This window comes from Macrobrachium rosenbergii, chromosome 13 (assembly GCF_040412425.1).
Source record: "Macrobrachium rosenbergii isolate ZJJX-2024 chromosome 13, ASM4041242v1, whole genome shotgun sequence".
Lineage (NCBI taxonomy): Eukaryota > Metazoa > Arthropoda > Malacostraca > Decapoda > Palaemonidae > Macrobrachium > Macrobrachium rosenbergii.
The window spans coordinates 38956403-38983912 of record NC_089753.1 but is presented as its reverse complement, the minus strand read 5'-3'; the positions used below and the strand labels follow the sequence as shown (position 1 = coordinate 38983912).

The 27510-nt window shown below is 36.2% G+C and overlaps 1 protein-coding gene and 1 long non-coding RNA gene across 4 annotated transcripts in view; one reads left to right on the top strand and one right to left on the bottom strand.

Moving 5' to 3' along the window:
• The window catches only part of LOC136845216 (uncharacterized), a 549715-nt gene that overhangs the window by 102165 nt on the left and 420040 nt on the right, over positions 1-27510 (top strand). The window lies entirely within an intron of this gene.
• The window catches only part of LOC136845214 (glutamate receptor ionotropic, NMDA 2B-like), a 510777-nt gene that overhangs the window by 110600 nt on the left and 372667 nt on the right, over positions 1-27510 (bottom strand). For both annotated transcript variants that reach the window (XM_067115285.1, XM_067115286.1), the window contains exons 3-5: positions 21298-21476; positions 15644-15837; positions 216-364 (exon numbers count right to left, since the gene is read on the bottom strand). In XM_067115285.1, the coding sequence (XP_066971386.1) occupies positions 216-364; positions 15644-15837; positions 21298-21476 (522 nt within the window). The remainder of the gene's footprint in view (positions 1-215; positions 365-15643; positions 15838-21297; positions 21477-27510) is intronic.

Below are 27510 nucleotides of genomic sequence, written 5' to 3'. Positions count from 1 at the left end.
ATCGAAATCCCATCTCTGAACAGTCATGGATATCTGATTGAGACACTGGGACTCCAACCCCCCCAAAAAAAGATATTAATTTTCCTCATCCCCCTTGACAACTAAAAATAGAAAACCGCATGCCTGCACAGATTCTCGCTCCTTCAACCACCAAGTAAAAATAATAAAAAAAAACAAATCAAATTACCTTATGAAATTTAATCGGTAAAACTTACCTGTCAGCCCCAGCACCGCTGCCTTTGCCAAGATGGCGGCCGCTTCCGAACGCGTCGAGTACAGGAACAATATTCTGGCCTCCGAATTTACCAGCTCCATGAGATCTGTTTCCACGTCGCCCACGCGGACCGTGTTTGTTATGGTAAACCTGTTCAAAACATGTTTGTGTTAGAGAGAGAGGGAGATAGAGATGGTATTGCCAATGAAGTCCAGTGGTCATTACCTAGAAATTGTTTCTCGTCTAGGAGATTCATTTCCTCTGGGAAAACAGGAAAGCAAGTTGATCGTTACCAAGGAATTGATTAGATTCATTTGATGAATAGTAAAGGTAAAAGGAGAAAAATGCAAAAGTCGTATGTATATATAATATATATTAATAGATAGATAGATAGGTTAATAGATAGGTAGATATATATATATATATATATATATATATATATATATATATATATATATATATATATATATATATATATATATATATAGATATATACTGTAATAACTAGGAATAGTGAAGAGAAACTGCAGAAACAAGTGGAAAAGTTTAAATTGCTTGCAAGTGGAGTATGATGAGAGTAAATGTAAGTAACAATATATACTGTATGTACATATATATATATATATATATATATATATATATATATATATATATATATATATATATATATATTTATATATATATATAAATATATATAAAATATAAAATATATATGAGTATATATATATATATATATATATATATATATATATATTATATATATATATATATATATATATATATATATATATATATATATATATATATATATATATATATATATATATATATATGTTTGTCGAATAGGAGGCTAGTGAAAGTTGATAAAATGGGTGAGTGGTGGGATGAGGAATTAAAAAGATCTCTTGAAGGAGAAATGGCAATTACTCGCGTTACGGTTGCATGACAGAAGAGATGATATGCAGGATTTGAGGAGGATGAATAAAGCAGTCAGGAAGAAAGCAAGAGAGGACAAGAAATCAAATGGTGAAAATAGAGTGTAAAAGGTGAAATATAATTTGAATTTGAATAATAAGTTGTTTTACAGTGAAGTCAATGGACAGAGAAAGGTTAACAGGCAAATGGGTCTCAGAATAAAAGATGCTGCTGGACAGTTCATCCCAATTTATCCCTTGCTTGTCTTTCAGCATCTACTCTCCATTTTTAGTTTTCTGTAAAAGAAAACTATTAAGATGGCTTGTCCTGTCCGTCCGCACTTTTTCTGTCCGCAGTTTTTCTGTCCGGCCTCAGATCTTAAAAACTACTGAGGCTAGAGGGCTGCAAATTGGTATGTAGATCATCCACCCTCCAATCATCAAACATACCAGATTGCAGCCCTCCAGCCGTAGTAGTTTTTATTTTATTTAGGTTTAAATTTAGCCATAATCGTGCGTCTGGCAACGATATAGGACAGGCCACCACCGGCTCGTTTTGAAGTTTCGTGGGCCCCGGATTATACAGCATTATATCGAGACCACGGAAAGATAGATATATTTTCGGTGGCCTTGATATACGCGTACAGAAAACTCTTCTGTCATTTGTCTTACTTTCTCCTCGAAGATCCTACAGTATATGTATGTTCAGTGCGAGTGTATATATATATATATATATATATATATATATATATATATATATATATATATATATATATATATATATATATATATATATATACATATACATATACATATTTATATATATATACATATATATGCGTATATATATATATATGTATAAAGGATATATACTATACATATATATATAATATGTAAACAATATATATCTTGTGTGTGCATGTGTGTACGGATAGTTAACATAAAAAGTTTGCTTCAGTTGTATTTCAGAAATGTCCAAACTTCGAAGGGAGGAAGTCCTAAAAATGATAAAAAAAAGCAGCGAAACTTTTGACTTAAACTCGGAGCAGCAAACTGGTTTTCATAATAGCATTACCGGCCATTCGAGAGATTTCTAGGAAGAGGGTTTGTTGCAGCCTGTCCCCTACGGATATTGTTTGTGTTTCTTGTTTGTTTTTATATTTTTTTTTTTTAAATAAAATGGAAAAGATGACCAGACAGATTTATATGATTGTTAAAAGGAAAATGCAACTCTTCGTGAAGAGCGAATGAGAAACATTTCTTACTATAAACAAATGAAAAATGCAGCGAATTTTCTTCGGCGCAATCAAGTTTTCTGCGCAGCGTATAATGCTGTATGAAACTCTCGGCCGCGGCCCATGAAACTCAAAGCCTCGGCCCATGAAACTTTCAGCCACGGCCAGGTGGTGGCCTGTGTTATTGACACCTATAGCGGTGCCAGACGCACGATCATGGTTAACTATAACCTCAAATAAAATAAAAACTACTGAGGCTAGAGGGCTGCAATTTGGTATGTTTGATGATTGGACGGTGGATGATCAACGCACCAATTTGCAGCCCTTTAGCCTCAGTAGTTTTTCAAGATCTGAGGGCGGACGGACAGACGAAGTCATCTCAATAGTTTTCTTTTACAGAAAACTAAAAGTAGCTGACATTCCTATAGCACTGTTTTTTTTCTGTTGATTGATGAGAAAATAAACAAATTAATCACAATAGACTTGAGAATCATTCAACAACTCATTAGGGTGCTCCTTAATCTCTCTCTCTCTCTCTCTCTCTCTCTCTCTCTCTCTCTCTCTCTCTCTCTCTTCTCTCTCTCTCTCTCTCTCTCTCTCATGAGCAGCCTTATTTATTGGATCTTTCAATTTCTGGTTTCATTACATATCTTGAAAAGGCTTGAACCTCAAGTCCTTCCCCCCCCCCCCCCTCTCTCTCTCTCTCTCTCTCCATGAACAGCTTCCTTCATTGGATCTTTCAATTTCTGTTTTCATTACATATCTTGAAAAGGCCAGAACCTCAAAGCCAACCCCCCACCCCCCTCTCTCTCCCTCTCTCTCTCTCTCTTCACGAGGAGCTTTCTTTATTGGATCTTTCAATTTTTTTTATCACATATCTTAAAAAGGCTAGAACCTCAAGTCCTCCCCTTCTCTCTCTCTCTCTCTCTCTCTCTCTCTCTCTCTCTCTCTCTCTCTCTCTCTCTCTCTCAAGAGAGCAGTTCACCAACCTTGGTCTTTCAATTCCTCCTCTCTTCCCTTCCCCATATGCCCAAAGGGCTGTGTCGAGAAACGTGACATTTCCTTTCATAAAACTATATATAGATCTCGGCGTCCCTTTAATACGCCGCAGAAACAAACTCCCTAAGGGCAAGCGTTCTATAAACACCCGTCTTGGGTTGCAACTTATAGAGGATCTTGGTTTTTTGAGGCGTTTTCGGTTTTAGTTTCCTCCTGGTTTATTTTTCTTGTATTCTTGGATTTTAAGCTCCTTGGGTATTGGAGATGTTTTATGTCTTGTTGATTTTTTAGCACTTTTCTTTCAGATTCATTTTTAAATTCCTTTTTAGTTTTCTGTAAAAGAAAACTATTGTGCCGGCTTTGTCTGTCCGTCAGCACTTTATTCTGTCCGTACATTTTCTGTCCGCCCTCAGATCTTAAAAACTACTGAGGCTAGAGGGCTGCAAATTGGTATGTTGATCATCCACCCTCCAATCATCAAACATACCAAATTGCAGCCCTCTAGCCTCAGTAGATTTTATTTTATTTAAGGTTAAAGTTAGTCGTGATCGTACGTCTGGCACCGCTATAGGTGCCAACAAAACTGGTCACCACCGGCCTGTGGCTGAAAGTTTCATGGGCCACGGTTCATACAGCATTATACACTGTACAGAAAACTCTATTGCGCTGAAGAAACTTCGGCGCATTTTTTACTTGTTTTTGATATCTGAATTCAGTATCCCTGCCTTTAAACTCTTTGTTTACTCAATCATTATTTTATACGGTTCTTAGAAGCAGCCGTCGTAAAATAGAATTGTGATGATGCTTTTTTTTTTTTTTTATAAAAGTGCCATACAATTAAGAACGAAGAGACTCCTTTCTTGAGATATGCATCTTGATTCACACTGGACATACAAATATAATTTTTTAATTGCCATGAAACTTTAACCACGGCCCGGTGGTGGCATATCCTATATGTTCCCAGAAGCAAGATTACATATCACTTTAACCTTAAAAAAATAAAAACTATTGAGGCTACAGGACTGCAGTTTTTTTGGTACGCTTGTTGGTTGGAGGGTGGATGATCAACATACCAATTTGCAGCCCTGTAGCCTCAGTAGTTTTTAGGATTTGAGGGCGGACAGAAAAAAGTGCGGACGGACAGACAAAGCCTTTCATTACATATGCATTCTGATTTACATAGGACATACAATTATAATTTTTTAAGTGCCGTAAAATTCTGAACCAAGACTCACTCCTTTCATAAGAGATGCATCCTGATTTACATTGGACATGCAATTATAATTTTTGGAGTAATAGGCCATGAGGTGTATAAAGATAGCTCTCTCTCTCTCTCTCTCTCTATTCCCGCACATTTACAAAGAGAGGAATTATAATAAAACATGAATTATGATGTGACGCTATATCTTGTTAAGCGCGACTCTATGGCCGATTTAAAACGTGCATGAGTATGACACGGCATAGCTCACTTTGTCATTTTAAACACGATAGTTGTCATACTGCATAGGGAGCTTTGTCATTCTAAACATGACAGGTATACTGCATAGGGAGTTTTGTCATTCTAAACATTACAGTTGTACTGCATAGGGAACTTTGTCTTTTCAAAACATGACCGAATTATGACGCCACATGGAACAGTTTATCATGTTGAACACGACAGTTGTGATACAGGGTGCCACTTTTGTCTTTTCAAAGCGAGACCGAGTTATGGTATCTCACTGTATCTTTTCAAAGTGTGACTGAGCAAAGCGTGACTGAGCAAAGCGTAACTGAGCAAAGACATTGCACTTTGTCTTTTTACAAGGTGACTGAGTTTATATCACTCAGTCATTTGATAACGTGTTGCCAGAGGCGCAACGGTGGAACTGTATTTAGAGCGGTGTCTGCTTTTAGAATAAAAATACTGAATATTAATAAGCCCTTTGTTGCCCGGCGCTTTATGTACCGACAAACGAATAATGATGAGTTTGAATTTAAATTTCTCTTTAGGGAAGATTAGGAGGAAATCCGGTCCCTATTTTCCTCTCTCTCTCTCTCTCTCTCTCTCTCTCTCTCTCTCTCTCTCTCTCTCTCTCTCTCTCTCTCTGTATGCAGTTACACACAAACACACACACACATATGTATGTATGTATATATATATATATATATATATATATATATATATATATATATATATATATATATATATATATATATATATATATATATACATACACGTATAGTGTATATTTGAATATACATATGCATACCTACATATATTTATATACACCCATACACAAACACACACACACACACACATATATATATATATATATATATATATATATATATATATATATATATATATATACTCTTTAACTTTTTATCCATCCACCTATCTCTCAGTCCTTGTCTCTGCTTCCTTCACTTGTCATTTTCCCTTCATTCTGCGATTTCCCATCTCTCTCTCTCTCTCTCTCTCTCTCTCTCTCTCTCTCTCTCTCTCTCTCTCTCTCTCTAATTATCCGTCAATCTGCCTTTGCTATTTTTAGCCTTTTCTTTAAACACATCTTCCCTCTCCTCCCTTGGCTTTTATCATATCTATAATGATTGTCTCGTTATCTGTCCTGTAATGGAAAACTGTCGCTTTGACGGAAAGCGCGTGGGATGATGGAAGTTGATGCTTGGAGAGATAGAAAGATGGAGAATTGATTCTAAAAGGGTGCTTTTGGGGTGCTTGCCCGCTTGCGTGTCGGTAGAGGGGTTGGGGGTGGGGGGAGGAGGGGACGTGGTACCTTTGTGTTTTAGGACGTGAGTACCTGCAGAATTATTTTTATTATTGTTTTTTAGTTTTCTGTAAAGAAAACTATTTAGATGGCTTTGTCTGTCCGTCCGCATTTTATTCTGTCCACACTTTTTCTGTCCGCCCTCAGATCTTAAAAACTACTGAGGCTAGAGGGCTGCAAATTGGTATGTTGATCATCCACCCTCCAGTCATCAAACGTACCCAATTGCAGCCCTCTAGCTTCCGTAGGTTTTATTTTATTTAAGGTTGAAGTTAGCTATGATCGTGCTTCTGGCAACGATATAGGATAGGCGACAGTGGTTAAAGTTTCATGGGCCGCGGCTCATACAGCATTATAGCAAGACCACCGAAAGATAGATATACTTTCGGTGGCCTTGATTATACACTGAAGCGGCTGCACATAAAACTCGATTGCGCCGAAGAAACCGGCGCATTTTTTACTTGTTTGTTATTGCGCTTAGTTAGGGTTATTCATGTTTCATTTCACATCTTCAGGTGTCACTTTTGCACACACAAACGCACGCATGCGCAGACACATAATATTTGTCGCAGAATAGATTCTTCATTGGCTCATGCTGCTCTGCGGTTAGTCAGTTTATGAAACTAAGTCTGATTTATTTATATATATATATATATATATATATATATATATATATATATATATATATATATATATATATATATATATATATATATATATATATATATATATATATATATATGTATATATATACATATATATATATATATGTATGTATGTATATCTTTTAAACCAGTGCCTTCGACAGAAGGCAAAGAAGCCATACAAACATTCTTTTATATACATGGCATTTATTTCCTTGTAAGAGTAATATCCCCAGTTCACATCAGTACTACAATTTTATTGGCACATTTTGTTTTTCCAAGACTTTGATGTGACTGATGATCACCAGGTTTGCTTTTTACGCTTTCTGTTTTTCTTATGTTTTCTTGAAGTGTAATATCCCAAATTCACATCAATTCACGTCAGTATTACAATTTTATTGGCACATTTTGTTTTTCCAAGACTTTGATGTGACGAATGCTCATCAAATTTGCATTTTACGCTTTCCGTTTCTCTTAGATTGTGATGTACCCCACATCAATGGTGCATTATTATTGACGGGTTTTGACGAACCCACATAAATTTACTCCCTGTAGGGGGGGTAGTGCCGTCAGTGAACCTCACGTGGAGCACTGTAGACATTTCTTAAGGGCCTTTGCAGCGTCCCTTCGGCCCCTAGCTGCAACCTCTTTTATTCCTTTTACTGTACGTCCGTTCATATTCTTTTTCTTCCATCTGACTTTCCACCCTCTCTAACAATTGTTTTATAGTGCAACTGCTAGGTTTTCCTCCCGTTACGCCTTTCAGGCCTTCTTACTGCCAGTTTCCCTTTCAGCGCTGAATGACCTCATAGGTCCCAGCGCTTGGTCTTTGGCCAAAATTTTATATTCCAGTCCATAAATTTACTGATGGTGTTATTACTTTGTCTCTAGAATAGAAGGTGATCAGTTCGCGTTCAGCTTACATTATTACCGACACATTTCGCCAAGCGTACAGGATCAAAGTTGCCTAATTAGGCGTAATGAGATTACAGTCTTTAATCAGCGACAACGAATTTTACTTCCAGAAGTGAAAGGACCAATTTATACTTTTTCCGCACCGCCCCCTTTGCAGCCATTATAATCCTCTTCCAGCTCCTGCCTCTTTATTTGCCGACGCTTTGCCTTTTCTGTTTATTCTTTATATCTTCTCCTTCTTCCTGACCTCCTCCTCCTCCTCCTCCTCCCCCCTCTGTTTATGATACTCCTGTCCCCCCACCCCTTCGCCGTTCCAATTCCGATTACCTCCTCCCCACCATCCGTAAATCTTGAAAATTTTCCGATATTTTATATGCTCATCTCGCCGAGAAATTCATTATGATATACAGAATCGTTAATTTATCTTTTTTGTTCCCCCCTCCTTGATTTCATGTCTTTTTTTTCTTTAAATGGTGGCTTGATGCGTAGTTATATTTAGCTCATTATATTTTATATTCGTGATTTGTTAGTGAGTAGAATAGAATAGTCATTGCCGAGAAATTCATCATCTATAATTTATCTTTTTTTTATCTTTTTCACTCTCCTTGATTTTCTGTTTCTTTGAATAGTGGCTCGATGCGTAATTACATTTAGCTCAATATATTTTATTTTCAAGATTTGTTAGGTCTCTCTATGAAAGGTATTTATAGTGAGTAGAATAGAATATTTATTGTCGAGAAATTCATTATCTTTAATTTATCTTCATTTTATCTTTTTTCCCTCTCCTTGATTTTCTGTTTTTTTAATGGTGGCTTGATGCGTAATTATATTTAGCTCATTATATTTTATATTCAGGGCTTGTTAGATCTCTCTATGAAAGGTATTTATAGTGAGCAGAATAGAATATTCATTGCAGAGAAATTCATTATCTTTAATTTATCTTTATTTTATCTTTTTTCCCCTCTCCTTGATTTTCTGTTTTTTTTTTTAATGATGGCTTGATGCGTAAGTACAGTATATTTAGCTCATTATATTTTATTTTCATGATTTGTTAGATCTCCCTATGAAACGTATTCATAGTGAGTAGAATAGAATATTCATTGCAGAGAAATTCATCATCTCTAATTTATCTTTTTTTTTTTTTATTTTTTTTCACTCCCTGATTTTCAGTTTTTTTTTTTAAATGGTGTCTTGATGCGTAATAATACCAAACTCATTATATTTTATTCTCATGGTTTGTTAGATATCTCTATGGAAGGTATTTATAGTGAGTAGAATAGAACACTCATTGCCGAGAAATTCATTATCTTGAATATATTTTTTTTCTATCTTTTTTCCTCCTCTCCTTGATTTTCTATTTGTTTATGGTGGCTTGATTCGTAATTATATTTAGCTCATTATATTTTATATTCATGGTTTGTTATATCTCTCTATGAAAGGTATTTATAGTGAGTAGAATAGAATATTCGTTGCCGAGAAATTCATTATCTTTCATTTATCTTTTTTTTTATCTTCACTCCCCTTGATTTGTTTTTTTCTTTAATTGGTGTCTTGATGCGTAATTATGTGTAGCTCATTATATTTTATTTTCATGATTTCTTAGATCTCCCTATGAAAGATATTTATAGTGAGTAGAACAGAATATTTATTGCTTATATGGAAATGGATGTGTATTTGGAATGCTGGATACCAGTAGATATCAGCACTACGAAAATCGTTGAAGATATAACCGTACGGAAGATTTATCTTTGTTAATAAGACGACGCAATTTCATGACTGAAAACTTGTAATTATTAGCATTTTAACATTTTTGCTAAAATATTGTTTTTAAATTCCAATATATTTTATTTTGGAAGTTTATATATGATGGAACTTAGCTTCCATTATATTTTTAAAAAATTAATATTTTCTAAAATATTTTTAAAAAGTTCCAATATATTTTATTTCGGAAGTTTAAATGATAGAACTTAACTTCTATTATATTTTTAAAAATTTAAAATTTTTGCTAAAATATTTTTAAAAGGTTCCAAAATATTTCATTTTGGAAGTTTAAATATGATGGGACTTAACTTCTATTGTATTTATAAAAATTTAACATCCAAGTTCAACTTGAGCAGGCTAAAACATATGTAAATAGTTTATCTGTGAGGAACTCACCTAACTATTTTGCTGTACATAGCCAGGAGCTAATAAATATGATAAAGGATTAGTATTGCTTTAACGTTAAACTCAAGTTATTCTCTGAAAATCTTTGCCTTTTAAAGCCTGTAATGCCTCTCCCAATAAATTTTAAAAATTTACCTTCCAAATTCTGTTTCGATAATACTTATATAAATACTTTATCTGCTAAAAACCAAATAATATTGTTTTTATAAACGTAGCAACAACTTATAAATATATTGTAAGCTCAGTGTTACTTCAGCGTTATAATAAAGTTTGGGATTGAAATATTTTGCCTTTTTAAGCCTGTAATGCCTTTCCAAATTCAACTTCAATCCTACTTACGTAAATATTTTATAAGTTAAAAACACAAAAATTAACATTTTGCTAAACCTGGCCAACAAATTTTGAATATATTATAGGCTCAGTATGACTTTGGCGATAAGATAAAGTTAGGCTTCGAAATATTTGTCATTTGGAGCCTATAATGCCTTTTCCAAAAGTTTTTTTAAAATTTAACTTCCAAAGTCTATTTCGGTAATGCCTATATAAATATTTTATCAGTTAAAAACACAAAAATTAAAATTTCTTTGTTAAACCTAGCCAACAAATTGTGAATACATTATAGGCTTAGTATTACTTTAGCGATATTATAAAGTTAGGCATCGAAATATTTTGATTTTTTAAGCCTGTAATGCCTTTCCGTTAAATTTTAAAAATTTAACTTTTAAAGTCAACTTCGATAATACTTATATAAATATTTTATGTGTTCAAAATGCAAATAATATAATTTGCTAAACCTATTTAACAACTTATAAAAATATTATAGCGTTACAATAAAGTTAGGCTTTGAAATATTTTGCCATTTGAAGCCTATAATACCGTTGCCAATAAATTTTGAAAATTTCACTTCCAAATTCAACTTCAACAGTACTTGCATAAATATTTTATCTGGCCAAGAATTTATGAAGAGATTTATAGGCTCAGAATTACTTTAACTAAAGCTAGGCTTTGGAATATTTGGTTTTTGAAGACTATAATACCCTTTCCAATAAATTTTGAAAATTTCACTTCCAAATTCAACTTCAACAGTACTTACATAAATATTTTATCTGGCCAAGAATTTATGAACAGATTTATAAGCTAAGAATTACTTTAACTAAAGCTGGGCTTTGGAATATTTATGCTTTTTGGAGCCTATAATACCTTCCCCAATAAAAAAAAAAACACACAGACACAGACAGACATACACGCATTAAACACCGACACTAAATCTCCCACCAAATACGAGCATCCGATTCCCATTAAAATGGTGGCTGAAAAACGCTTCTCAGAACGCATGTCTCGGAACGTTTCCAGGATGATTAAAAACCATTACCTAATGCGTTTGGGATTTTGCTAGATGTACGCTCCCATTCCCCTCGCGAGCAAGACGCCATTTGGGGAAGCGGGGCCCGAAAATGTTTCGGGGTCGTATTCAAATGAACCGGAAATGCTGCTGCGGCCGGGGTTAAATTTGTATTTTCGTTAAGTTTGTAATCTTCCCAAAACTTCCCTTGATTTTGACGATTAATCAGTTTCTCTAAGTTCTTTAATTTCCGTAACTAATTTTGTTTTATCTATTCGTAGTATTTTTTTATTTATTCCCCGTAGGGGGCTAATGCCGTCAGTGCACCTCATGCGGTGCACTGTAGGCTTTACTTAAGGTTCTTTGCGGCGTCCCTTCGGCCCCTAGATGCAACCCCTTTCATTCGCTGTACTGTACCTCCGTTCGTATTCCTTTTCTCCCATCTTACTTTCCACCCTTTCCTAACAATTGTTTCATGGTGCAACTGCGAGGTTTTCCCCCTGTGACACCTTTCAGTCCTTTTTACTGTCAATTTCCCTTACAGCGCTGAATGACCTCGTAGGTCCCAGCGCTTGGCCTTCGGCCTAAATCCTGTACTCTACCTTTTTTTTATTTCCATTATTAAGTGCCTGTCATATGCAGTGTTTCCTAATCAGGTGAAACATAACTAAGCATGTCTCCTCAAACCCACTGGACTTTTGTGACCTAAGCAGAGTCATATAACCGGAAGTTAAGTGACTGGTGGGTCTCAGTTAAGATGGAAAGCTTGCACTTTTTGGAGTCAACCCTTCTGAATTAAATAGATTTATAGCTGATTATATCTTCAGCCTGTGAGAGAAGTTAAGTATTGTTGGGTATGGTCAGTACTAGGACGAATGAACACCAGGAAATGGCAGACACTATTCCCCAGAGATTCTCTTGGTTAGGGGAGGACCTGGCTCTGGGCTTGTTTTTTGAAAAATCCATTGTGGTCCAGTTGTTATGCACTAAGTGGTTAGTAAACTGCGGTTGTCAGACCGGATAGAGAAAGTTATGTGGCGGCTTATTTGAAGAAACGGGAATAGTGACTTCAGGAGTGCAATCTCTGGTGTTCCTTTTTTTGTAAAATATGTGGTTTGGCCTTTTTTTTTTTAAATATGTGGTTTGGCCTTGAAAACAGGCTTGTGGCTTAGGTAGGTGATTTTCCCTCTTTGCACCGATCCCTTCTCTTGAGTATCAACTGGTTGTATCAACGTGTTCCTGGGTGTATCAACAGAGATTCAGGCAATATAAGTGCGAGGTGAAAATTATGGAGGGATGAATTAGACCTTAAAACAACGAATGATTGTTAGTAGGTCCAGCATATTGGACAGCCAACCCACGGTATTACTTTAGCATTATAATAAAGTTAGGCTTCTGAAGCCTTTAATGCCTTTCCCAATAATTTTTTTAAAAATTATCTTAAAAAATATATTTGAAGAATGTCTTTGAAGACTTCTTCTGGAGACCTGATTCTGGTATTGGCATTAATCTCTGACGCTGTCGTTCAAGTACTTCATTTTGCATCAGTTACAAAGTTCGTCACAGTTCTGATCACCTTGGTTTTTGGATCATTCTATATTATACCTTCTAAAACGGAGTACTAACAGTGCAGTTAACTATAATAGCCGTGGATATCAAACTTTTGTGAGGTTCAGTAGTTCAGACTTTGTGCAGATGTCTTTTGTTGTTGAGACCTTAAATATAAATCACGCCTTTTAGTTTATTTGTTGTTCATCTTATTCATTTCACTTTGTTATGAACATAATTTTTTTCCGTGTTATTGATGAGTATGAGAATAGGTACCAGCCCTCGGGCTGGGGGGTTAAACAGCAGGCCTAGCAACACTGGCCACATGTCTTAGGCATCGGGACCTGTCCCCCACTGGCTGTCGGCCAAAGAAACCGGAGATCAGCGCCGGCCCTATGAGCCTCACAGAGGCCCAGGAGGACTTTAACTTTAACTTTATATTATATGGATTTATTCTTTACTTGATTTTCCCTGTACTGGTGTGCTTGTCCTATTTCAAGCCTTGCCTTCGCAGCATTTTGCTTTTCCAAAAAGGGTTGCTGCTTGGCTTTCAATAATAATAATAATAATAATAATAATAATAATAATTTCATTCAAGAAAGACTTGCTGAGAACCGAAAGGTTAAGACAAAAAAAATAGTATGATCTAATTATTATTATCAGTAATATTTAATATTTTTACTGTCGTAAATGTTTTTATAACTGATGACGATGAAATCATGATTAATCCCCTTTAATAAGAGGAAGCTATTTTTTCTAACTACTGCGTGTGCAAGATCTCTCTCTCTCTCTCTCTCTCTCTCTCTCTCTCTCTCTCTCTCTCTCTCTCTCTTTGATTTTTCTATAATAATCATAATTTCCTTTCAGCTAATCTTCGTCCCATTTTATTCATTACGAATGATCTTTTTCCTCTCATGTGTTTCACTTCCTTTCATTTCCGTTTGTCTTTTCCGATTTCATCCTCTTTGTTAGTTCCGTCCAAACCTTTCCAACCCTTCATTTTTTTTCGAGTTTCTCTTTCCTTTCATATCTGTCTTTTTTTTTCTTGGTTTCAGTATCATCTTATTTCCTGTAAACCCCCACCACCACCACCCCCCCTTTTTTTTTTTATTAATTTTTGTCTTCTCTTATAATTCCTTTGATCTTGAATTTGTTATCATTGGTTTGGTATCTTCAGCTTCTCTCTCTCTCTCTCTCTCTCTCTCTCTCTCTCTCTCTCTCTCTCTCTCTCTCTCTGTAACGCTTTAACTGCAGCCATTCTCTCTCTCTCTCTCTCTCTCTCTCTCTCTCTCTCTCTCTCTCTCTCTCTCTCTCTCTCTCTCTCTCTCTCTCATTTGTAACGCTTTAACTGCATCCATTTTCTCTCTCTCTCTCTCTCTCTCTCTCTCTCTCTCTCTCTCTCTCTCTTGTTGTAACGCTTTAACTGCAGCCATTCTCTCTCTCTCTCTCTCTCTCTCTCTCTCTCTCTCTCTCTCTCTCTCTCTCTCTCTCTCTCTTGTAACACTTTAACTGCAGCCATTCTCTCTCTCTCTCTCTCTCTCTCTCTCTCTCTCTCTCTCTCTCTCTCTCTCTCTCTCTCTCTCTCTCTCATTTGTAACGCATTAACTGCATCCATTTCCATCTTGTTTCCCTTTCTTAAATATTTCCTGTTTCTTTTCCTTCACATTTCTCTCTGCCTTTTTTTTAAGCGCTTGATTTCTATGAGCAACTAATAATTCCTAATTTGGATTATTCCTTTACCTATAATCTGCTTGTTAAGGTTTTTTTCCTCTCCTGGGCGAACTCATTCTTTCCTCTCCATTATTGCTCATTTCCTTTTTCGCCGTGTCTCTCCTTCCCTTCAGATTTAATGCCTTGTTTTCTTTGCATTTTACCCCGTTTCTTTTGATTTTTGAAAGGTTGTTTTAACAGTAATTGTATTTCTCCATTTACTTCATAAATCATTCTTACTCTGCAACCATCTCTAAGTTTTATATCAAATGCACAGCGATCAAGTTTTAAGCTTTCATTATCGTACCTTAGTAACATACCATTAAGAAACTGGACGCTGATAACCAGTAGGTTGCCTGGACATGATAATGAAGCCCTCGGACTAGTTGGTCATTATACAATATACAACTGCGAGGTTTTTCTCTTGTTAATCCTTTAAAAATCTTGCTACTCTCAATTTCCCTTTCAGCGCTGAATGACCTCGTCATAGGTCACATCACTTTTCCTTTAGCCGAAGTCCCATAATCCATTCCTTAGGACTATAGAAAAAAAAAAAGGTAAAAAATGCGCAATCGATTTTTCTGGGCCCGCGTTCGAGTCTCCGGCCGGCCAATGAAGAATTAGAAGAATTTATTTCTGGTGATAGAAATTCATTTCTCGGTATAATGTGGTTAGGATTCCACTATAAGCTGTAGGTCCCGTTGCTAGGTAACCAATTGGTTCTTAGCCAAGAAAATAAGTCTAATCCTTCTAGCCAGCCCTAGGAGAGCTGTTAATCAGCTCAGTGGTCTGGATAAACTAAGGTACACTTAACTTTTTGTACCGCGTATAATCAAGGCCACCGAAAATAGATCTATCTTTCGGTGGTCTCGGTATAATGTTGTATGAGTCGCGGCCCATGAAACTTTAACCACGGCCCGGTGGTAGCCTATTCGTTGTTAGAAGCATGATTATGGCTAACTTTAACTTTAAATAAAATAAAAACTACTGAGGCTAGAGGGTTGTAATTTGGTATGTTTGATGATTGGAAGTTGGATGATCAACATACCAATTTGCAGCCCTTTAGCCTCGGTAGTTTTTAAGACCTGAGGGCGGACAGAAAAAATGCTAACAGAAAAAAGTTCGGACGGACAGACAAAGCCGGCACAATAGTTTTCTTTCACAGAATACTAAAAAAATTGGCATACTCACTCTTGCCCCGAATTGCCCTTCGCCGGGAGTTCCAAAATCAGATCCCGCAGAGCCTGTATGAAGTCGTTGTGTCCCGCAATGAGTGACGTCACCACTGCGAACTTGGGCCAGGAGTAGCGTTGTAGGATGGACAGCATGGCCGCCGCCTGTTGCTCAATAGATGGCGCCAGTTGCAGCTGTGAACTCGACGTCCGCTGGATAAAGATGGGAAGTGAAATGTCAGATGGACTAGATACATACTGTAGGTGAAATAGATACATAGGTGAAATAGATAAATAGGTACAATGGATAGGTGAAATAGATAAGTAGGTAAAATGGGTAGACGGAATAGATTCATAGGTGAAATAGATAGATTAAGTAGGAATGGATAGATGAAATAGGTACATAGGTGAAATAGATAAATAGGTAAAATGGATAGGTGAAATAGATAAGTAGGTAAAATGGGTAGACGGAATAGATTCATAGGTGACATAGATAAAGTAGAAATGGATAGGTGAAATAGGTACATGGGCGAAATAGATACATGAAACAGTTACATAGGTGAAATGGATAGATGAAATAGGTACACAGGTGAAATAGATACACAGGTGAAATAGACAGATGAAATAGGTACATACGTGAAATAGATACATGGGTAAAATGGATAGGTGAAATAGATTCATAGATGAAATGGATAGATTAAGTAGATAAAGGTGAAACAGATACATAAGCGAAATGGAGAGATGAAATAGGTATATTGGTTAAGTACATACATAGGGAAAATAGATACTTGAAGTAGACACATAGGTGAAATAGATACACAGGTGAAATAGATTATTGAAATAGTTACGTAGGTGCAATAGTTCTTTGAAATAGATACTTTGGTGAAATGGATAGATGAAATAGATTCTTTAAATAAATACATGGGTAAAATAGATACACGAAATAGATACATAGGTGAACTGAATAGATGAAATAAATACGCAGATTAGTAATAGTGACGATGAAAAAAAAGGGACTAAAAATCTCAGTCAAATGACGAAAATTTTAGATAAGACAGACTGTTATTGGTTAATCGACAGTAAATGATTGTGACAACAACAGTGAAATGTGAGAGAGAGAGAGAGAGAGAGAGAGAGAGAGAGAGAGAGAGAGAGAGAGAGACACCCAGCTAATTGATTTATTCATAGTAATTGGTTGTGACAACAACGGGAATTATACGGTAAGGCGAATGGTTATTGAATCCTGATGCCTTTGTTTGTACGCTCGTGTGTTCAAAGCATTACGAAACCCATCGAGGTGTCTGGATTGTTATTTGACAGATTATTTATATAAAACATTTTCCAGTGAACAATACCGTCAGATATTTAGTTGAAGAAACAACCTTTTACTAATGAATGCAGAATTTAAAATATTTATTATTTGACAGTTTATTTATATAAAACATTTTCCAGTGAACACTAACGTTCAAATATTTAGTTAAAGAAGCAACGTTTTACTAATGAATGCAGAATTTAAAATATTTATCATTTGACATTATTTATATAAAACATTTTCCAATGAACAATACCGTCAGATATTTAGTTAAAGAAACAACCTTTTACTAATGAATGCAAAATTTTAAATATTTACTGTTTGACGGTTTATTTATATAAAACATTTTCCAGTGAACACTAATGTCAAATATTTAGTTAAAGAAACATCCTTTTAGTAATGAATACAGAATTAAAATATTTATTCACTGACAGATTATTTATATAAAACATTTTCCAGTGAACACTAACGTCAAATATATAGTTAAAGAAACAGCCTGTTACTAATGAATGCAGAATTTAAAATATTTATTCAGTGACAGATTATTTATATAAAACATTTTGCGTTGAACAATACCATCAAATATTTTGTTAAAGAAAACATTCTTTCAAAAACTACTGCAGAATTTAAAATATTTATTCGTTGATAAATTTCCGATATAAAACGTTTTTTTCAGTGAACGCTACTGTCAAATATTTCGTTAAAGAAAACATTTTTTTAGAAATAGTACAGAATTTATAATAATTATCTTTGATATATTGGTCACATAAAACATTTGTTATTGAACACTAACGTCAAATACTTAGTGAAAGAAAACATTCTTTTAAAAATAGTAAAGTATTTATGATAATTATTCGTTCATAGATTTGTTATATAAAACATTTGACATTGAATACTAAAGTCATTTGTTTAGTTAAAGAAAAATCTTTTAAAAACTAGTTCAGAGTTTAAAATATTTATTCTTTCATAGATTTGTTATATAAAAATGTTTTTTACTGAACATCAGCGTCAAATATTTAGTTGAAGAAAATCTTTTACTAATGAATACAGGATTTAAAATATTTATTAGTTGATGGATTAGTTATATAAAGCATTTTCCGCTGAATATCAGCATCAAATATTTAGTTAAAGAAAGCAATTTTCTTAACAGGTAGCTCAGAATTTAACAGATTTGTTGTGCAAAACTTTTTTTCAGTGAACACTACCGTTAAATATTCAGTTGAGGAAAACAGTCTTTTACTAATGAAATGCAGAATTTAAAATATTTATTCGGATAAAAATAGCAGCATTAATTATATCAACTGTGTAAACAAAATAATAATTCTCTCACATTTACGTTTTTCCATCCGCAAAAAAAACAGGTAAAAAATAAAATATTTATTCGCATAAAAAAGCAACGCTGATAATATCGACCACACAAACAAAATAATAAAAATAATTCTCTCACATTTACTTTCTTCCATCCATAAAAAAGCTAAAAGAATAAAATATTCTTATAAAAAAGCAACGCTAATAATATCAGCCACGTAAATATGCCAATAATTCTCTCTCCTTAAGTCTCCTCCGTCCACAAAAACCAACAGAAAAAAAAAAAAAAAAACAGGAATCATTCAGGAATACGACACCCTGCACACAGACAGATAGACAGGCAGACGCGCGCAAGCACGCCGACATGCGCGCACGCAAAGACATTCACTCTCACTTTTCCCGTGCCGTTGCAATCGTTTAATTGATCCAGACAGCCGTGCATTGGGTGCTGAAAGCTCGCTTTTATTATCAACTCTTGCAATTAATGGACAGTAAGGTGATGTGACAGTGATTCTCTACGGGTGTCCCGTCGAAGGGACAGGAGTCTAAAAGCAATAGGAATTATTATTATTATTATTATTATTATTATTATTATTATTATTATTATTATTATTATCGTCATCGTTGGTATTTTAGTAAAGGTGTTAAATGTAAAAATTTGATTGCGTTATTCTGTACATTATTTGTGTTTCGATTTAGAGTAGAATTACATAACCCCTCCTCCTCCTCCTCCTCCTCCTCCTCCTCCTCCTCCTCCTCCTCCTCCTCCTCCTCCTCCTCCTCCTCCTCCTCCTCCTCTCTCTCTCTCTCTCTCTCTCTCTCTCTCTCTCTCTCATTATATGCAAACACAGTGACAGTAATGAACTTTTGGGATATTGGCAGTCAGTCATCAACATTATATACTGACATGTATGGGCATATATACATACACACTCAAACAAGAATGTATGTATATATATTATATATATATATATATATATATATATATATATATATATATATATATATATATATATATATATATATATATATATATATATATGTGTGTGTGTGTGTGTGTGTGTGTGTGTGTGTATAATAAAACATTGGTAAAATGTAGTATTCTATTTTCTGTTTTAAGAGTTGTCTTGTCTTTCAAAATAATTAACTTTATATTATTATAACTGCGTATTAATTCAACATACAAAAGCTATTTCAAATGTAGAATGAATTTTACAGACAAACTTTGAGTGTCTTACCTGATCCTATTCCACGTAAAAATGCGAAAAGAGGGGTAATATTAATGTAAGCATCACAGCACCAGTATAGTGGGATTAAAAATTTCCCTATTAAGTGGATAGTCTTGTTTATTGTGTCACATAAGTAATTATCTGTTAATAGTAGTTTCTACAGCCGCCGAGATATTAATTCTCTATTTGTCTTGAAGACAAACATAAAACAATTATAATGATAAGCATAATACAATCATCATGATAGCCCTTTCCATATGGGTCTGTTCTGCCCTAAAATGGAAAAACTGCAATATCTGCAAAATTTTCGAAATTGAGATGTGCCACTTATTGGGCTCGTGCAACACTAATGCACAAGTTACTGCAGTTTCAGAATGATTCTTCAGTGCTTTCCACGAGCATTTAGAGGACCCATTTGCAGTATCTGCAAAATCAGTAGTAAGGCAAGGGAAAACACCATTTTTCTGTTTTGTATTTTTTGCAGATACTGCAGTCTTCCATTTTAGGGTAGTATTGTTAATGAAATTATGTAATTTTTCGTTATTTCACTAAAGTAATTCCAATGCCAGGTTTATCTTCGGAAAATGCCTTTTATATTTCAAGACCAAAGACAGTATAGAAAATGCAAAAAGATAAAGATCATTTTAACATTATTACAAGGAAATTTAAAATCTTATTTTCCATTCTTTCTTGTCTTTAAGGAGCTGGTAACGACCACACACACAGTCTAGGCAATGATTATCGGATCTTTCCTAGATAGTGACCCCCGGGGGTTTTCGGGGGTCGTTATCTAGGACTAATATTTCTTGGGGCCCAGTGTCTTTACGATATTTACAGTCTTTTGTTTATGTTTTTACGGTCATCCCCAACGGGCTTGTACTAAACACGCCGCAAAGGTGGACACATACCGAGTTAAAATCCTTGGGGTCAGACCCCCAAGGGTTTTCGGGGGTCGTTGTCTAGGACTAATATTTCTTGGGGGTCATTATCTTTGCGATATTTACAGTCTTTTGTTTATGTTTTTACGGTAATTCCCAACGCACTTGTACTAAACAAGCTGCAAAGGTGGATACATAGCGGGTTAAAACCCTGGGGGTAGGGGGGGGAGGGCGCCACTATCTAGGAAAGATCCTGATTATCACATCTCAAAAATTCACAAAGGAATTGTAGCTATCAACCTTCCAGGATATGACGAATGCCCTTTATCTTTGTGTATTAGCAGGTACAGACATCACAAATAATGGGATGCAGTAGGACCACAGCTTAGCGGACACTTTTGGGGGTCTGGCCTTGCTGATAAATAGCAAAATCCGTTAAGCAACATGGTCTTGTTACTTAACGGATTTTGCCCTTGAATATTTTCAGTCCTATATTTAACAGCAATTCCACATAGCTAAACTAACCTGTACTTTATACTTAATCAATTAAAGAGATATATCAACAAATTTATCACATCCAGAATGGTGGCATAGGAAGAAATAATAAAAAATGGTAGCTGATAAGTACGGAAGACTGCAGTATCTACAAAAATTACAAAGCTGAGAAAAATGGTAGATACTGCAGTTTTCCCTGGCCTTACTACTGATTTTGCAGATGCTGCAAATGAGACCCCCTAAATAAAGCATTGAAGAACCATTCTGAAGGTGAAGTAACTTATGATGTATTAGTGTTTCATGAGCCCCAGTAGGTGGCATATCTCAATTTCGGAAATTTTGCTGATACTGCAATTTTCCATTTTAGGGCAGCGTTAAATTGAGGTGTTACTTTATCATAGAACTTTATCAAAATGAAGTGAATAAAAAAAAGAAGGACGTAATCTCTCACCCTTTCTAAGCCGGAATTATCGGCGTTCCAGGCTATGACCGGAATCCCCAGGTAGCCAGCCAGCTGGAAGAAGTACTGGACTGAGGCCGTCGATCTGCCGTAGTTCTCTGAATTGAAGAGGTACAGGATAGCTGAGACGTTGTTCGGGAGGAACTGGTCGCAGAGGGTCTCCAGGATCGCTGTTTTTGGGAGAGACGATAAGGACCCATATTAGTTAAGGAGAGAACACGGTAGTGTTTCTAGTGATGAGAATAAAGAGTGGATAGTGTTTCTAGCAGTGAAAACAAGGAGAGGAAAGCGTTAACAGTGGTGAGAATAAAGTGTGTTTAGTGGTGACAGTAAAGAGAGGATAATGTTTCTAGTGGTGAGAATAAAGAGAGGATATTTCTAGTGATGAGAATAAAGTGGGTCTAGTAATAACAATAAAGAGAGGATAGTGTTTCTGGTGATGAGAATAAAGAGAGAATAGTGTTTCTAGTGATAATAATAAAGAGAGGATAATATTTCTAGTGATGAGAATGAAGAGAGGATAATGTTCCTAGTGATGAGAATGAAGAGAGGATTGCGTTTCTAGTGATGGGAATAAAGAGAGGATGATGTTTCTAGTGATGAGAATGAAGAGAGGATAATGTTTCTAGTGATGAGAATAAAGAGAGGATAATGCTTTTAGTTATGAGAATAGAGAGGGTATTGTTTCTAGTGGCAGAGAATAAGAAAGGATAGTATTTCTAGTGCTGGGAATAAATAACGGAAATATATTCGTCAGAGACCAGTTTTGGAAGAGGAAAAAATAGAATGAAGACGCTATTTGAGAAAGAACATAAACCACATTTGTGAAGCGAACAATTATATATACGGAAGCTAAAATAGTTGTTGAAATATATTCACTACGAAATTGTTCCATGAAATGATATGAAAAAGAATAAACTGGTTATGAAGTATAAGAAATATATCCTGTGATGAGAATCAATGAAAGAAATATATTCACCCTAGATATAAGTTTTCGGGAAAAAAATATATATAAATCTCCTCAAAAGAGAGAAAGAAATGAGAGGCGTTGTTATTTATGAGAGGAGAAAAAAGATCGTAGTTCAGGTCATGAGAACAAATGGAAACATAATTTTCTTGTGTAATTGTTTGCAAAGAGTAGAAAGAGAAGACTGGCTGTTCTCGGGAAGAAGAGAACGATTTTTCTAATACAAAATTTTAAATGCAGGGTTAGGGAAAAGCAAGGATTTATTTTCAGTGAGAAGAATACGAAGCGAAATCTATTAAATTTTGTGACATCTGAGTACGGAAGTGGCAGAGAAAAATATGCGGAAGAGAATTTAGTCCGCTTGAAGAAAAAATTAAACAATATATTTTCAATAAGCGTTTTCTTTCTTTATATTTCTTCATTACAGACATTTCAGTCTTGAGCAACAAATAGTACTTATACACAGCGCGGGAAAAGTTGTGACATAAAGCCTAACTGTGAAAGAGGGTTATTTTAGGAGTCTGAATCTGTGCTTGTTTATGTTCGGAGAATATGACAGAGCGGTTGTGCTAGGTGATCTGAATTCGAAGGTTGGTGACTGAGAAAGGATGGCGTTGCTAGTATGCATGAAATTCAGGGAGTGAATGAGACTGGAGATTGTCTTGAGGAAATGTGGTTGGAAAGAGCATTGATTGACTGAAGTAAAAGGTTTCCATAAATGATTGTTTAGAAGTATACTTGTAAAAGAGAAAAAGGTAAAGGAAAGAGTTTGCTAGATTATGTATTAGAACGCAGGAGATTTAAGGTCAAGTCGATGAATGGCCTGAAGTGTGAGTTAAGCACCTGGTAGTCAGTATAATGTAATAATTAATAATTTGGATGAAAAGGGCACTAATATGCATGGCCGTTCGACAGATGTATATCAGGGTTGTTTGATGTTAGGTCAAGGAACTTTTCACTGGTGATTTCCATTTAATTTCCATTCTAAAAGAAGTTGTATGATTTAAAAAACGCGTCGAAAGGTTCCTTTCACAATAAAAGACACACTGAACAAAGAAAAATCTTGAATGTTAGTAAACAAGAAAACTTTTTGTAGCCTCATACTTCTAAAACGACCATTCAAAGCATAAACAAACCATTTCCGGGCAATTTTTATTAATCATTAAAAGAAATAACGACGCGCGACCAGCCAAACGGAAGAGAGTCCTGCTCCTCCTCCTCCTCCTCCTCCTCCTCCTCCTCCTCCTCCTCCTCCTCCTCCTCCTCCTCCTCCTCCTCCTCCTCCTCCTCCTCCGTCCCAACAGCCTGAGGGAGAGGCTGTAGCTGGTGCTATGGCGGTTGGGGGCCTCATCATCTCTTAAAAAGCTTCGTTTTATGGATAAACAAACCCCTGGCGATCGCTGCCCTTTCCCCTCTGTTTCCCGAGAAAGGAAGGCTCTTCGTCAGGTGTTTTTAAACCAAACGCTCCTTTAGCGGTGGAACAACAACAAAAGCAGCAGCAGCAGCAGCAGCAGCTGCGGTTAGAGAAAAGAAAAAGGGAAAATCCCTTTCTTGGTTCTACTGAAGATCTTACCCGAGGACCTTACTTTATCTCCATTTCGTTTTTGTTTTTCTTTCATTTTGACGTCGTCTTTTTCCTTTCTTTTTAGTCTTCTGTAAAAGAAAACTATTTTGCCGGCTCTGTCCGTCCGCACTTTTTTTCTGTCCGCTCTCAGATCTTAAAAACTCTTGAGGCTAAAGGGTTGCAAATTGGAATGTTGATCGTCCACCCTCCAATCATCAAACATACCAAATTGCAGCCCTCTGGCCTCAGTAGTTTATATTTTATTTAGTGTTAATTTTAGCCATGATCGTGCTTTCGGCAACGATATAGGATAGGCCACCACCGGGCCGTGCTTAAAGTTTCATGTTATAGATATATATGTTATTATGAATTACTATGTAGGTATTATTCGAAAAATTTGCTACCTCTTGTTCTTGTTTTCTCGTCTACCTCCGAGGTGCTAGTACTAAACATGGCGGAAGTTCCTTGGGACGCCGGGTGTAGTACTAATAGCCCCTCGGGGATCAAAGTATTATATACGCCCATTCCTATATTGTGTGGTCGACAAATTATTTTAATAAACGATATCTTCGTGCGGCCGTCTACTTTACGTTAACCGTACGGTGGTTTAAAATTTGTACAGCGTAGATATTTTTTCCTTGTATATGAGCTTTTCAGTCGAGAAACATGCCAAGTGCCATTTTTAAAATATAGTAAATTATATTAAAAATACCCATGGCCCAGGATGGCGCTTGGCATGTTTCTCGACTGAGAGACTCATATAACAAGCCAAAATAGTACCCCTTTTTGTCTAATTGCGACAAATTGTCCCCAGAATTTTCAAACAATATTTACAGTTTCAGAATCTGTAATTATTAATGAATGAATTTACCATATTAATATTAGTTCTTAAAGTTTTCGAAGTAACGTGTTTTATGCCCACCATGAAAATGTATTGTGTGGTCTTTTGTGAGCTCCTACAAGGCAAAAGTAATCTTTTACGTTACCAGCGATGAAAGGCAGAATCACAAAAAAGAGAAAGACGAAACAATGTGTCGACGCCATGGGGACGTAAGCAAGAGCAGTGTTGAATCCAAGGTGGTATCAAATAGGTAGTGGTCAAGTTTCTCAATTTTTAATGTAATTGGTATCTCTATAATAATAAAATCTACTCGGATTTTATTATTATTATATAATATATTTTATTATTATATTATATTATACTGTATTATTATATATTTTATTATTATTATATGGATCTTGTTTGTCCTCCCCGAATGACAGAAGGGGAGACATGACACAGCCACCCACCCCATGCAAACCTCTTTGTCCGTCCCGGCTGGGGGAGGGGTTGGTAGGGGAACGGGTTGTTAGGGGAGACATCCACCCTCCTCCTGCAAACCTGTTTGTCCGCCCCTGGTGGGGGCGGGGTAGGTAGGGGATCAGGAGGGTAGAGGGGGACAGCAGTGCCGAGTTCCAGCGCAAGTAGCACACGCCAACAAGCTCGTAGTGAATGATAGACCAAAAAGGCCCAAACACATTTCATTCATCCTGAAACAATCATCAGTAGAAGAGCTTTTACTAAAAAAAAAAAATACCGTTTAGTCCTTCTGTTCATCAGTCCGGGTCCCGTAAGGGGGTAGTGCCTTCAGTGCACCTCAGGCGGTGCACTGTGTGCTTTACTTAAGGTTCTTTGCAGCGTGCATTCGACCCCTAGCTGCAACACTTTTCGTTCCTTTTACTGTACCTACTTTCATATTCTCTTTCTTCCATCTTACTTTCCACCCTCTCCTAACAATTGATTCATAGTGCAGCAGCGAGGTTTTTCTCCTATTACACCTTTCAAACCATTTACTTTCAATATCCGTTTCAGCGCTGAATGACCCCATAGGTCCCAGTGCTTAGCCTTTGCCCTAAATTCTATATTTAATTCAATTCAATTTATCAGTCCGGAGGAACCAATGGAGTCTCCATCTTCAAACTTCATACACAGAAATATTTCAGCGAATTACAGTGTAGATTATAAATTAACTCTAGAATTTAGCGTTAAATTCCAGTTTCACCTGTAATGATAAATAACACTAGTGTAATTAAACAGCTGGCCATTCCATTGCACTATCACCATGTTACTGCATCACCTTAAAGTTGATCCCATCAGCTCCTCAGTTTTTCCATTCTTCAGCCTCTTAGCCCTTTCTGCTCCTCGTCCGTTCCTTAATGGGTGGTCATGAGGCCACTCTTTTCTGTTGTGGTCACTGAACGTGTTTAGTGGCCATTAAAACAGTCTCACAGTGGCCTTTGAAACAGTCTTACATTGGCCATTTAAACAGTCTTACAGTGGCCACTGAAACAGTCCTAGTGTCCACTGAAACAGTCTTACAGTGGCCACTGAAACAGTCCTAGTGGCCACTGATGCAGTCCTACAGTGGCCATTTAGTCTTACAATGGCCACTGAAACAGTCTTACATTGGCCATTGAAACAACAGTGGCCATTGAAACAGTCTTACAGTGGCCATTGAAACAGCCTTACAGTGGCCATTGAAACAGTCTTACTGTGGCCACTGAAACAGTCTTACAGTGGCCATTGACACAGTCTTACAGTGGTCACTGAAACAGTCTTACAGTGGCCATTTAAACAGTCTTAAAGTGGCCATTGAAACAGTCTTACAGTGGCCATTGAAACCGTCTTACAGTGGCCATTGAAGCAGTCTTACAGTGGCCATTGAAACAGTCTTACAGTGCCATTTAAACAGTTTTACAGTGACCATTGGGACAGTCTTTCAGTGCCCATTGAAGCAGTCTTACAGTGGCCATTGAAGCAGTCTTACAGTGGCCATTTAAACAGTCTTACAATGGCCACTGAAATAGTCATACAGTGGCCATTAAAATATTACAGTGGCCGTTTAAACAGTCTTACAGTGGCCCTTAGATCAAAGTCCTGTAGTGACCACCAGTAAAAATTTCAATAACTGTCAGGAAAAACAGCAGGTGGGGATGCTCAGTTTTCAGTTCTTTCCCTCCCAGATCTCTCTGGGATATTGAGCTTGTCCCACCAGACGGCAACTAGCTCTAACGGTCTAACCTATCCCATCCGTAAAGAAAAACAGATGTCATAGTTCGCTTTTTGTACGTCAGTGCAACAGCTGATTTCTAAAGTAGGTCTAACGGAAAGGCTACTTTAACCTTAAATAAGATAAAAACTACTGAGGCTAGAGGGCTGCAATTTTGTATGTTTGATGATTGGAGGGTGGATGATCAATATAGCAATTTGCAGCCCTCTAGCCTCTGCAGTTTTCAAGATCTGAGGGCGGACAGAAATATTGCGGACGGAAAAAAGTGCGGACGGACAGACAAAGCCGGCACAATAGTTTTCTTTTACAGAAAACTAAAAACGTATTTTTAGCGTTCATAACTATAGTTATTGCGACTGCAGGTTGTTTAAATTAATCAGTTAATAAATCATTTCGAATGTATAATCGTTCCCATTTCACATAGATAAGCATAAACGGTCCAAACCTCATAAACGGTCCAAACCTCTCTCTCTCTCTCTCTCTCTCTCTCTCTCTCTCTCTCTCTCTCTCTCTCTCTCTCTCTCTTCTTACAATCCCATTCGTAATCAAATAAGTCTTCTTTACCTCGTCACTTCGTTTCCAAGCGCCAGATACACTTCCTCGAAACGAGAGAGAGAGAGAGA